At 37.7% G+C, this 13,474-nt stretch overlaps 1 protein-coding gene across 2 annotated transcripts in view; it reads left to right on the top strand.

Annotated features, from left to right (window-relative positions):
* si (sucrase-isomaltase) overlaps positions 1-13,474 on the top strand; it is a 42,800-nt gene that overhangs the window by 14,738 nt on the left and 14,588 nt on the right. For both annotated transcript variants that reach the window (XM_066709381.1, XM_066709380.1), the window contains exons 17-29: positions 108-224; positions 586-740; positions 938-1,022; positions 3,187-3,243; positions 4,646-4,770; positions 5,069-5,157; positions 5,496-5,545; positions 5,738-5,911; positions 7,713-7,862; positions 8,291-8,488; positions 9,018-9,172; positions 10,350-10,518; positions 11,530-11,626. In XM_066709381.1, coding sequence (XP_066565478.1) covers positions 108-224; positions 586-740; positions 938-1,022; positions 3,187-3,243; positions 4,646-4,770; positions 5,069-5,157; positions 5,496-5,545; positions 5,738-5,911; positions 7,713-7,862; positions 8,291-8,488; positions 9,018-9,172; positions 10,350-10,518; positions 11,530-11,626 — 1,621 coding nt within the window. The remainder of the gene's footprint in view (positions 1-107; positions 225-585; positions 741-937; positions 1,023-3,186; positions 3,244-4,645; positions 4,771-5,068; positions 5,158-5,495; positions 5,546-5,737; positions 5,912-7,712; positions 7,863-8,290; positions 8,489-9,017; positions 9,173-10,349; positions 10,519-11,529; positions 11,627-13,474) is intronic.

Here is a 13,474-nt window from a genome sequence, read left to right on the forward strand (position 1 = left end):
TATCTGCAGAAAAGGCTTATGGCTTACAATATATACAGTCTGCATTAATGTGTGCATTGTTCTGTGATTACAATGACTCAATACAAGCAATATTTAATCGATTTCAGATTGGAGCAGATATTTGTGGTTTCTTTGACGACACAACAGAGGAACTATGCAGGCGATGGATGCAAGTTGGAGCATTTTATCCTTTTAGTAGGAATCACAATGCGCAAGGATATATAGTAGGTTTTTGCAAGTGTACCACATTCATTCTCATGTAGAAATGGCAATCAGGGACAAAAGTTGATTCTATAGATTTATGTTCCTTAGGTTTCAAGAGAGAGAAAGAGAGAGATCTGGCTGATGCATCATCATGCCAAATAAGTTTCTATGAAATTGTGAATAAATTTGATCACAGTATTCCTACTACTAGAAAATAAGTTGGTTCGTCCTTCAAGCTACAAGAATCATCTTATTTAACTTTTGATCCTAAATCATCTCCAATAAGTTAAACCAAAAACAATGAATCACTTCTAAGAAAAAAGCTTTTAGATTTAGAAAGAATTGTCATTAATCTTCTTCCTTTGTCCTTTGTTTTATTAGCCTCAAGATCCAGCTGCATTTGGTGCTGATTCCCTTTTAGTGCAAACATCCAAAAAGTACCTTAACATCCGGTACACCCTGTTGCCATACCTCTATACCCTGTTTTACATGGCACATACTAATGGGGACACAGTAGTGCGACCAATGATGCATGAGTAAGTCAGAATTTACTTGATCTCCTCCAAATGTTGCTGAATAAATAAATACATGAATCTAGCGCACAGTACATGCATTTGTCTAATCTGGGAGATTTTGAAAGGTATTGTAGCATCTGTAAACTCATTAATGTGACATTTAATTTACTGACATGTGTGTATTCATTTTCTTTTCTTCTTTTGCTTTCTTTTCTTAGGTTTTACACAGATGAAGCAACGTGGACAGTTGATCGTCAGTTTTTATGGGGGCCTTACCTTCTCATCACACCTGTTTTAGACCCTGTAAGTTGGTGATATTTCTCTTAATTAGAGGTAAATATGGTTAAATGAACAATGGACAACTGAAAATGAATTACACAGCAACAGATTCAATGCAATTCTGTGAGAAAAGGAAAGACAAAAGCTGAAGCTCAGAATGTATTGTCCAAACAATTTCAATTGTATAGGAACACCATTTAACTGTTCTTCTGCTTAATACTCAAGGTTTGTGGAAAGATTGATGGACTTATCGGTTTAGTTAATACTGTGACTTAATCATCATGCTTCACTTTCAGTTTTCAACCTAGTTAATGTGAAATCAAGTCTCTGACATTAAGACAAAGCAATATTATTGTTTTTATATGCAGAAGCATCATAATTTGGCAGATGGTGCACGCTTCCATAGTCATTTCAGTTTCAGCAGTTAATTGCATTTAATTATGTTTGTTTGTCATTTATATGCACATCCCAGCTTTTCTGTCTGAAGTGCAATTTTCATGAAATAACATCTTAATGATTGGATGAGCATTTGGGGGCGTGTCAGATACTTGAAAGTTATGATTCATTCTTCAGCAATCTATATCAGCAATCTGTGAATTTGCATGAAGCGGAGATTCCTTGTTTTGGCTACAGAGATTGTTTTTGTTTTGTTTGTCGTTTTACTTCTTGCATGCTGACAGAATGATTTAATTGTTTGTGTTAAAGAAATACATAAAAAAATGTGCTGTTGGTAAAAAAGGAGTGAAGTTTGTGAAATTCCAATAAGGTCAAATTGGATTGACACATTTTAACTATTACTTGAATTCAAAACAAAAATTCCACCCTTACATGCATTTTTCTTAATATGATGCAAGATTTAGTGATGCATGGATTAAAATTTTCTCAAGTGTGCCTGCACGGAAATTGTGTGCATCTGCTTTGCTGTAATTAATGTCAATTTCCAATGAGTAAATGATGCAGGGTTAAAAAGAAAAATGTTAGACCACTTTCTCTTGATGAAGTATCTTAGCTGTTACACTAATGAAATCCAAGATCTATCCAAAGATCAGAAAATTGTAAACCTTGATCTTATCTTACAAGATTGACTTGGGAAATTCTCACCACGCTTCAAAATTTAACAAGATCTTGATAGCAGCCACCCTCATTTAAATTCACCTAATTATTTTCTAATACAGGCCTTTGTGACCATCAAAGAATGGGGAGCTCTACTTTCATATAAGGGGTCTAAGACTGCCTGACCTATCTCTTTTGAGCATTCTAATTAGACCGGATATATGCTGCTTTTGTTTGTGCTCCTTCACAAAATAAAGACTCCCACAACACCTGAGTCTGACACAAAGTCAATCTCTCCTCAAGAGCTAGCGCATGTTTTAGGGAAGAATTACGTTTGAAGAATCGGCAACAAGGCTCTTAAAACAATAGGACACAAACAGCCTTTTTACTCACTGAGGGCAGGGGCTTGTATGCTGTTTATGTATAATTAAAAAATATTGTAAAATGCATCTTCCATATTCATAAAGTGCATAAAGTGGCATCTTCCCCAATTGCTTCCTTTTCAAAAAGATAAAACATCAGTTAAATAATGTACAGTGGCACTGATGCAGACAATTAAAAAAACAGTCCAAGCTATTTTAAATGCTTAGATAATTTGCAGATACCACTTTTGCCTCCGGTCAGTTTGATTAAAACTGGGAAGTTTGCGTAGATTTTTACCAAATTACTAATAAATTGTATATAATTATACTGTTTATCTACAATAATTACCTATCTACGTATTCATAATTTCAATAACATTTTTTATGCTGGCAATTACTGTGAAAATACTTTTTACAATAAATGCAGGTACACAACTGTATCAATATGTTTAGCGACAATACTTGCGTAGGACAATACCTATAAAAGCCTACTCTTAGATTGTATTGGCTTTTGAAATATGCACAGCTATGTGAATTATTAGGGTCGGTTGTCTTATCAGATGCAGAGATAGAGTTGTAATTGCTAATTACCAATTACCAATTACATGGATGTTAAAGCATTTTATTTTGATTTTTAGGAATCATTTCAGCTTGTGTAAGCCTGTCACAGCACATTTTCCAGGACAATATATAACTTTTCATTAATGTTGTGTTTCTTTAACATTTTTATTTTCCGTTTTTATAACTTAATTAGCTTTTTTTTTCTCATTCAGGGTGTCGACAGAGTGAATGCTTATATTCCCGATGCAGTGTGGTATGACTATGAAACGGTAAGGTTCTCTTCATCAAAATTCAATAATATAAACTTGATCCTTCAATTTAATTAGTCAAACCTTTCCAAAATCTCATTACCCATAATTTGAGTGCTCTACAATTCCTGATTTAATTGAATGAGTTCAATCAAAGTGGAAGAAATAGTACACACCTGAGAAAGTTCGGTTTAATAAGAAAGTAATAAAATCTTGAGGCCAATCTCAGTACTGAGCTGAATATTCACTTCATCGAAAGAGCATGATGGATGCATGTGTTTCCACTGCATTGATGACTGTTAGGTCCAAGTGATGTGTTTAAGGTTTTAGCTGCAATCCGAATCTGCTTAAAAACAGTGTTTGTTTCCTTAAAAATGCTCATGTTGATACCAGACTTGGATTTGTTTATAAAATTGCCTCAGCATTTTGAGTACGCCGTGAAACTGAAGCTAGAATTGCTCAGCTTCTCATGCAGGATGATTCAAATATAGTTGTCTATCTGCCAAGAGAATTTAAGCTTTAATCTTCCCACAACCTAGATCTAGACTTTCTAGACATTTTTGGGAGTTGATGCTTTCACTAGATGTCCTGACTATGGTTCATCTCTGGTTGAATCACTAGCTCTACTCCTTATTCCTGAAGTTGATTATTGGTGTCCCTTGTAAGGAAGGTAATCTATCTTTTTATATTAAACTACAATTAAATTGAAAAGGAGGCGGACATTACATTCCAAAGGTGTGAAAACAGTGTAGTCTATATAAACTGGATGACTGGCTGTTGCATGTGCTGTAGATGTTAGATCAAATTAAATTATTTCTACTGGTTCCTCAAAGCAAGTGACGCAGTGTCAAAAGGTTGTGTTGATTAAGAAAACAGTTCTTTACAGACCAGGATACAATGTTAAGGTTGGAAAGAGAGGGACGTTATCACGGCGAACAATAAAACATGATAGGATCTGTAATTGCTTATGGATGCTTCAGTGATTTAAGCACGCGACGCATCAAGGCTGTGAAAGGGATACTCAGGAAGAGGCATTTAAAATTCTTGCCCATTCTGTCAAACACTTCCTTTGGGGTTTAAAATTAATTGTAGCGGAATTCATGTTTCAGCTGTATAATGTCCCCAAGCCCTTTTACATTTATGTATGAACTGCACACATTGGAAGGCAACTTGGGGAATGTTCGGACTGATAATGATGCCCACTCACATTGTGTCTGTGGCTAATTCTGTGGATCATTTGGAGGTCAGGTTGATAGAAGACATACCTGGGCAATCTATGAGATCTGTTTGCCAACTGGAGAACAGTAGCAGTAGCAGTCGTTCACCCTCGGGAAACGCTACATATCCAAATGGATGGATCAGAGGAAATCCAGGTGCATCTGGATTTCACATTTCTGTTTCTCTTTTTCATTTCACTGATCAGGAGGAAAGAATAATTCCCCGTAAACAATCGATTGACATGTATCTTCCCGCTGACAAGCTGGGACTTCACATCAGGGGTGGTGCTGTCCTCCCAACTCAGAAACCTGCGGTGACAACTGTCAATAGGTATTCCCTCACTGTGGTCTCCAAGCACTAGCACAGTCTCCAGAATCATACTCATTTAATCTCTTCCTTTGAATGTACAACAAAAGTGTCAAACCAGATCTATGGCACAGTGTTTGCTAAGTATACACTCCTAAACATGTGGGTTTTGTGTTTGTTTTTTGGGAATAAAATAGATCAACACTTGTATTAGAGTAATACTCTTATAAATAACTTTAATTGGATTCCAGTGTAGGAAACCCTGAAATATTACACAACAAATATCTTTCCCCCTTCATAAGCAAATGCAACTTTTCCACAGTCGTCAGAATCCTATGGGACTGATTATAGCACTGGATGACACTGGCAATGCAAATGGAGAGCTATTCTGGGATGACGGAGAAGCCCGAGGTATTATATGATACAGTGTAAATTAAAATATATTTGGAGGATTGTTCCTTTATTATGGGGTGGGGGAGGCAGAGGGGATTTACTTAGACTGGCTGTAAAAACAGTTCCCTATCTAGATGCATTTTCATATTTTTTGTTTGTTTTAAACATCTTTAATAAGTGTTATTTGAAAGCATCTTCAATCAGCAAAGTGAAGGTAAAGGACTGTTTCTGTTCTGTCAAAGTTGAAAACAGGCAAGTTAAATAAAATCTCTAGTCAGTAATGCTGACTTCTTTTTGTCTTCACATGTCTAATAAATCAAATATGCAACTGTGTCCTATTATTTCAAACATTTCAGATACAGTTTCACGTGGGACTTACATTCATTACCAGTTCATGGTCAATCCTGTAAGTACTTTTCTAATTCAGCTTTGTGTGTTTCTAATTCTACTTTTTATTATTTTATTGATCATGTTTCACACGAGTTGATAACTATGCCAGGTGTCTGTTTTCAATATTTTATATTAAAGACTTGTCAAACTTGCAATAAATTAATATAACATGATGACATGCAGTATCCATTTTACTTCCTACCCTCAGGGGTTTTTGAAAATGCAGGTGCTGCATAACAACTATTATGACCCAAACAACTTGATGTTTGAAGACATCAAAATTCTTGGAGTTACTGATCCCCCAACATCAGTGTTTATCACACATGAACAAAACGTCACAGCTGTACCAGCAGGGTACATTACCTACGACAATGTTAAAAAGGTAAATTATATAATTTATTTAAATGAAGATTACGCATTTTTGAAGTATACTGTTAGGGAACCTGTCAATTAGAGAGACAATTCTTTGTTCAAGGTTGTGTGTGTGTAATATAATTTAAACACTGAGAGTATTACTACTTCAGCTTGTCAAATATGAGGGCACTGGTATCGTGGCAACATGGTTAACATGTTTCTTCTTTGGTAATGCAAAATTACCTCTCATGGTTTTGTAAATTAAGTTACTTTGAACAGTGGAATGAGGGTAGTTACTAATTAACTTGTGCAGAAACAAAACACACAGTTTACTGTAACCTGTTGGGCAATGTTTGGGAAAACATTTTTACAGTAGCTTTGAAATTTCACTTTTTACTTCATGATAATGTCATAAACCAATTCCTTAACACCTCAAAGATCAACTGAACAGTATTTCACCAAGACATTAAGTTAACAAAAACTTTCTATTTAATTACTAGTATTGTAGTGCCTTTTTAATTTATGAAGGCCGACAGATCGACTTGACAGTTTGTTATTATAATCAGACACTTATTTCACAACATTTCAGGCATTGCTTCCCAACACACACAAATCCTGGAAAGTTTTCATTGTTTTATGCAAGCCTAATTCCCAGTAGACATCCGCCCCACATCCTGGGACATTACTATATATCTTGGTATTCACACTATCTCACATATTGGGAGTTTTGAGAACTTGAGATCTGTGTATCATATTAATCTGCAATCAAAATAAAAAACAGAATGCAGGCGTCCTGTACTAGCATTGCATATTTATTGGTAAGGACATATGTTTTTTACTTTGTACATGTGAGTGCATGTTATGGTGTAGATGCAATCAAATATGTCAGTTGTATAGTTGACATGGTGGTGGGCTACAATACTTCACCACAAATTGCCCAGTTTGGGGACCGTTTTTACGCATTACAGCTTCATCTCATTTCACAATATTTAGTTTTTGAGCAATCATTGTAAGTTTCCTTTGATCTCTTATGGAAAGGTACAGTTAGTTAGTTCAATATGCTTTATGTGTACTTCAGCATATAGTATTAGTACATTACAAATTAGACAATTCTATTGTGGAGTTAAAAGTTCTGCTTGAAAGGATTTGTTGCGGTTTTGGAGGAAGTGCCAGTCCGAGTGAAAAAGTTAATTAATCATTTATTGAGCCTTTGATACCAAAATGTACAAAATAATACAAATAGAGGAATACAAATAAAGTGAAAGATACCAAACAAGTTAAGTACACTAGGTATATTTTATTGAAGTATGAATACACTGCATACCAAGTTTACTTAAAAGACGAATGTTTTTTTTTGTGGACCAAGACTTTATTTAGAAGTGGGAAATTGTTTTATGCATATTAAATAATGTCAGCATCTTTATTATTATTATTATTGTGTAACTAGTTTTGGGATTTTCAAAAACACGTTTGACCCTTAGCCTTTTATATAACTTGTTTTGTGTGATGACCCCCCAACAGTAGAGGTCTGGCGAAGTCATCCCAGCGGGTATGTAGTCATGGTGTTGAAAAAAAAGGAAAATAATTGCTTTTAATTAAGTACTTACAGGTGGAGATGGATAAGTTGTTTTTCCCCAAAAACTTTATTACACCTTATTGTGCCACATATTAATTGAAAATGACGACATGCCAAAAACATTGCACAAAATGTCATTGCTCTGAACCCGAGTTTTCACATAATCAATCGAACGTGGGCACTGTGTTTTACCACTTTTACCACACATTTGTGTATTGAATTTTCAAGTCTGCCATGTGTTGTGCTTTTACAGGTTCTTCATGTAACAGGTCTTCAGCTTGAACTAGGCCAGAGTTATACAGTGGAGTGGAATAAAGTTTTAAATGAAGTTAACAGATTTGACTGCTACCCTGAAGAAGGCTCCTCAGAAGAAGCATGCAAAGCGCGTGGATGTATTTGGGAGGTCATTATTTACACTCAATTTCAATGTAATATTCTAATTTACAGTGTCAACTGAGAATCATAAGTAACAGGAATTTTAATATACAATTGCATACATCAGACATTTTGAAGCTATGAGGGACCAGGCTGTGGTCTGCTTGTCTCAAGAAGATGGTCACATATGGTTGCTTTTGCTTAGATATCCTTGGTGTGCTGACAAAGTGTTTCATTAACACAAGCTTCTGTAAAGAAGCTTGAAAGCAGATGAATTAGACTGTCTAAATGGTTCTTCAGTTTGTCACAGAAGACTCAACTAGTTAATAAGGGGTTGCAGATATTGATTTATAATATATTGAAAACGGTTATCCCAACAAAACATTAATAATATGCTTTTAATATGACAACCACTGTATTCTACTATATTGTAGCTTTCGTTTTCCTTATTTTCAGACCTCAAGCACTGCCAAGGTCCCCTGGTGTTTTTTTCCACAAGACTATGGGTACATTGCCAGCAAAATTTCAGAAACCCCCTCTGGAATGTCTTATGAACTTCGAAGAAATACAAAATACCCAAACAACAGATTAAAATCAGTTGAAACCATTCGTCTTGAAATAAATTATTTAAATGACCATTTACTTCGATTTAAGGTAATATTTTGACATTGTTTTGTTGTATTGAATGGGGTTGGGCATGTTATTCAGTTTATTTCGAAGCACATATATACTGCATGTGTTTGTATATTAATGTATGAAAAGATTGATATGGTAGATAGATACACAGATACGATTTCACTTCGGCTAACCGAAGATCCTCTACGCGAATCACAATCTATTGCTGTTATGTATCAACATTTAAACAGAATAGATTAGTGATCAATATAGTTCATGCTGAGCATTGTTCAGTTAAGCTCCTCTCATAACTTTTTTAATCTAGGCATAATACAAGTTTAAGGCAGCAGTATAATTCTATGTAAAAAGCTACTTTTGATATTCAAAAATACATAAAGCACAAGTAAAATATTCAGCATGGAACTATGAAATCTAATGTTTAGTGTTTTTTTTTCCTTGGGAAAGTTATTTGTTGTTTTCCAAAAAATCTGTCTTTCCAAGTTTGCTGTCAATTAAACTGGCAAAAGAAAATATTCAACAAGTATTATACCTGTTGGTTCCTCTACAGATAGACAACCCAACTGCTAAGCGGTATGAAGTCCCTGTTCCTCTTAATATTCCCAATATACCAGAGTCCAATTCAAACAGCCGACTTTATGAAGTAACAGTTGACAGTAATCCTTTTGGTATAAAGGTGAAAAGAGCAAGCACTGGAACCGTAATGTAAGTAACAACATGGCTAAAGACATGTATTTTTGATATACTGGTTAATTGGCCTCTAGATTTAACTTAACTTTTAACTAAGATCCTAAAGCTGGTTTATGGTCAGCCTAAAGTTAAAATAGATGGCACAGTCAGACATGATGTGGAAAATGTCTGATAATTATTAATGTGGTATAGCCCAGATATAAAGAAACCATTTAATCCAGTCAAAATAATAAATAAACAAATAAATACAATCCCTTTTGTTTAAATGCAGTTGTCAGTTTAGCCAACAGCCTTCATATCATAATCCAGTTTTTGTTTATGGTGGAGTTTTTTTGACAGCATTTTCTAGACTACTGCACACAACAGTATTTGTACACAGTTGAGGAAAAATATTTTGGGAAAACATTTATGACACAACAGGGGGAAAACAGGCTATGCTGAAACATTTTCTTGCAAGGTCAGCTGGTTATCATCTCATCTCATGTCTTCCTGGCATCAAAGACATGGACGAAGGTCACACCGAGCAAGGAATTGTATAAGCAGGGCTGTGCTGGCGTATTTGATTATTTATGTCCTTCTTTAGTGGGCTTTATTCCTAATAGATTCTCTGTCTTGTATCCATAAAACACCACCCCACATATCCTTCCATAGATTGTTATAAAGAATAAATGCATGTGTGCTTTGTCTTCTGATCTTATTTAACTCAAAACTTCCAATTTACTCATACGATTTCTCAAAAGGTAGCACTGAGGTTAGAGTTTTACATGTGTTGTGTGCTGGCAGATTTACGGACACAAACCATTTATAATTTCAGGAACGTCAATCCTGCAGGGGTTGTACTGTACTAAATATAATCTATAGTAGTTGCAGTCCATTCCCTCTGACCTGCTTGTATGTATGTATTTACTGATTATTTATTGTGTCACTTGGGACACAACCTAGTGTGTACACTGTGAAGGACGAAAATCCACAGCTAACCATTAACACTACCCAAACTTCCTGCCCAGGTGTAAATACTTATCTTTGTCTGCTTGTCCAGACTTTCGGATCTCAGCCAAATACGTTTTAGTCCAAGAACATCTGTAATCTTTTTGCTCATCTGTCAGTAAGCCACTGAAATGCATTATGTTGTCAGGACATGGACTGTATCTACAGATTATCAAATTGAACTCTTTGAGTCCATTTTTTATAGCTGGGATTCCCAAGTTCCAGGCCTCACATTCAGTGACCAGTTCATTCAGATCTCCACTCGATTGCCTTCAGACTACATCTATGGTTTTGGAGAAACTGAACACCATACCTACCGCCATGATCTGAACTGGCACACTTGGGGAATGTTTAGCAAAGATCAACCCCCTGGTGTGAGTATATTGTTTTTCTTTGCCGGTACATTGCAGTACTTGGCTAATAGTTTATTTAACCCACACAAAACCAGTAAGGAGTGGAAGTAAAGAGCAAATCTGTTTCTGTTTTCACTCTGCAGCTAGGGATGCCTGCCGCTAAAGGAGCAATTATGTATGCATTAACTAAAGGTTATTACTATGGATGAGAGCCAGCATTATACCGAGTTTACTGTGTTTCAATCATATTTACATCTCAAAAGACTGCAAAACTTTGTGCTATGAGAACAATGCATACCCTACAGTGAATTTTTTCACTTACGACATTAGGATTGTATGCATGATGTCACAAGCTGTCAACCTTCATTAAGGAATGTGTTAAATGCCTTTTCTTCATGTCACATAAACTATCATATCAAAACTAAGACTGACACATGCCTAGGAGCAAACGTTTATCCAATGACACTTTCATTAAAGGATTTCCTTTTATTCAATTTATTGTATCAGTATACGGATCGTAAAGGGTACTTCTATCAAAAGGCAATATGTAGCAATAGGAGAAAAGACAATGATACAAATGGAATGAAAAAGTATTCCTTAATGACATCTTCAGACGTTTCAATAAATTATTTATTTTCATTATAATAGCTCATTAGCTAATTGCTCATCTAAATATTATATAGAGAGCAGTGGCAACAGAAGTAGCTGCATTCAAAATGTAAACAAAAATACACCAGAAACAAAAAACCTAAAAAAGTAAAGCCACTCTGCAAAGCTTACAGCAGGACATTCTTAACTACACAGTCATTCATAGCGGTTCTCAACCCTCCAAGATTGGATGGGAATCTCTAGGAAATAAGACATGCATCTTCTGGACACTAGTGTGAGCCACCCAAGAAAAAAACATTCAGAGGTGTAATCAACACTCCTGTTGAATAGGGCATTAAGATTTATCCTGCTGTCATCTTTTTGGTAGGGCAATCCTTGTTGGATATGTGCACTCTGAGCATCTCAATTCCTTTTTATTTTCAGTACAAAATGAATTGCTATGGTGTCCACCCGTTTTACATGGCCCTGGAAGAAACTCAAGATGCACATGGAGTTCTTTTACTCAACAGCAATGCAATGGGTAAAGACAAAACCCTATTTTTAATTTCCCTTCAGGTTTATGTTAAGAGAGAGCACTATTGGCTTAATATCTTTGTTCAAGTGTTCTCCAACAAGGAAAGTTAAAAAACAACACCTCACACACACATACACAATGATTTCAATTTAGATGCTGCCTAATTCAAAAGTGTTCTAAACTGATGAAGAATACATACATACAACCATTCTCACTAGACAGTGTTTTAAATAATTATGTTATGGGGCTTAGTTTTCCAAAAGACTTATGCATGCAAGCCCTCCCTAAAACGATTCAAACGATCCCAGTCACAACCTATCTTTCAAGTCGGAAGCACTGCCCAAGGGGGAGGGGTTACTGTATAAGAAAACTGTCACAAGGGAGGAGGCAGCGAGCTGATAAGGGAGCCTGCCCTGAGGTGCACTGCCAGGGGGCCTTGGCAACACAACTCCAGACAGTAACCTCAGAGGCCCCGTAGGACCACACTTGGCCGCCCAGGAGTGAGGACCGCAGTCACGCTCTTACCGGGAACTGTCTAGAATCAGCATATACAAAACGGGGCTACAGCGATCAACTCTTACACCCTCCGCTTACAATAGCAAGACCGGCTGCTCTACTAGTGCAGCTAGGAGCAAGGCCATGATCTACTTGCACAATATATGGCAATTGAGCAACTTGTGCGGCCTCTGCGAATATCATGGCAGTGGACCCCTGATCCACAGGAGCAGTGCCACAGACCCACTGAAAAAATCAACAAAATACACATTCGGCTAGTCACCAGAGTAGCCAAACTGAACACAACATTATACACAGTGTGGCAGCAGGAAGTTCTGCACAGCACAGGAGGATCCTCGCACAACTGACCAGTACAGAACGGACAGCTCCACTGTGCTGTTAAACTTACAATGTTGTTTGAATTAACTGTATACAGCACGGGGCAAAGGAGACAGCTCATGTGCCACATGTGGAACCTCGAAGCGGTGGCCGCTTGCTCCGCTTGTTGCAGCGGCGTCCTGCAATGGACCGGGCCTCCGGGCACACCGTAGCGGGGGCTGCAGCCTGATCGTGCCTGCTGTCGGTGCCCAGACAAACGGGGTATAGGACCTCCCCACTCCAGGCTGGCAAGGTGTGTTGGCCGCAAGCAGCATAGTGGCGGGAGCGGGAGGAGGAGGAGGAGGAGGGGAGTCTCTCCATTCTTCCGAGCGCACAAGCGTGTGAACCAACAAGCATGCAGTGGGGGCACCGGTCAGTGTTTGCACCAGGGGGCACACAACAACTGGGACGCCGCTGTGACAAGCAGAGCGCCTAGTGGGACTGGCCGCTAGTAAGGGAATCTCCGGACAAATGCTGTGTATCCAGACACCGCGGTGTAGGATACAAGCGCCGCAAAGGCTTGTAGTAGAGAGTAGTAGGCCACCAGCTGAAGCGGGGCCTAAAACTGAGGCCTGCACACACGAACGAGGAGCGAAGCAGAGCTCGATCCCAGCAAGCTGAGAGAGCGAGATCTCCTATAGCCGCAGCGGCGGGCTGTAGTGCGGGCCCAAGCTGGCATAGGAGGCCCTCACGTGACCGAGATCTCAACACACCGAGGCTCAGGTGGGCCACGGATTTTCCTGCTGCTGCTAGTGCTCTTGCTGTGAAGGGAACAGAATTCGATAGCTATCAGATAACTAAGACAAACAAATAGACAGTGGTGAAGACGGTAGTGAACAACACAGCCGTGAAGCCAGCCAACCGAATACAGAAAAGACAGGTAAGGTCTTATGCACAAACAAGACATGGAGAGCTCACGTTCTTGGGTCCAACGAAATGGCAAAAGAGGACGCACCTGCGTAGATATCACATTTAATAGAA

The sequence above is a fragment of the Amia ocellicauda genome, chromosome 7 (genome assembly GCF_036373705.1).
Source record: "Amia ocellicauda isolate fAmiCal2 chromosome 7, fAmiCal2.hap1, whole genome shotgun sequence".
NCBI lineage: Eukaryota > Metazoa > Chordata > Actinopteri > Amiiformes > Amiidae > Amia > Amia ocellicauda.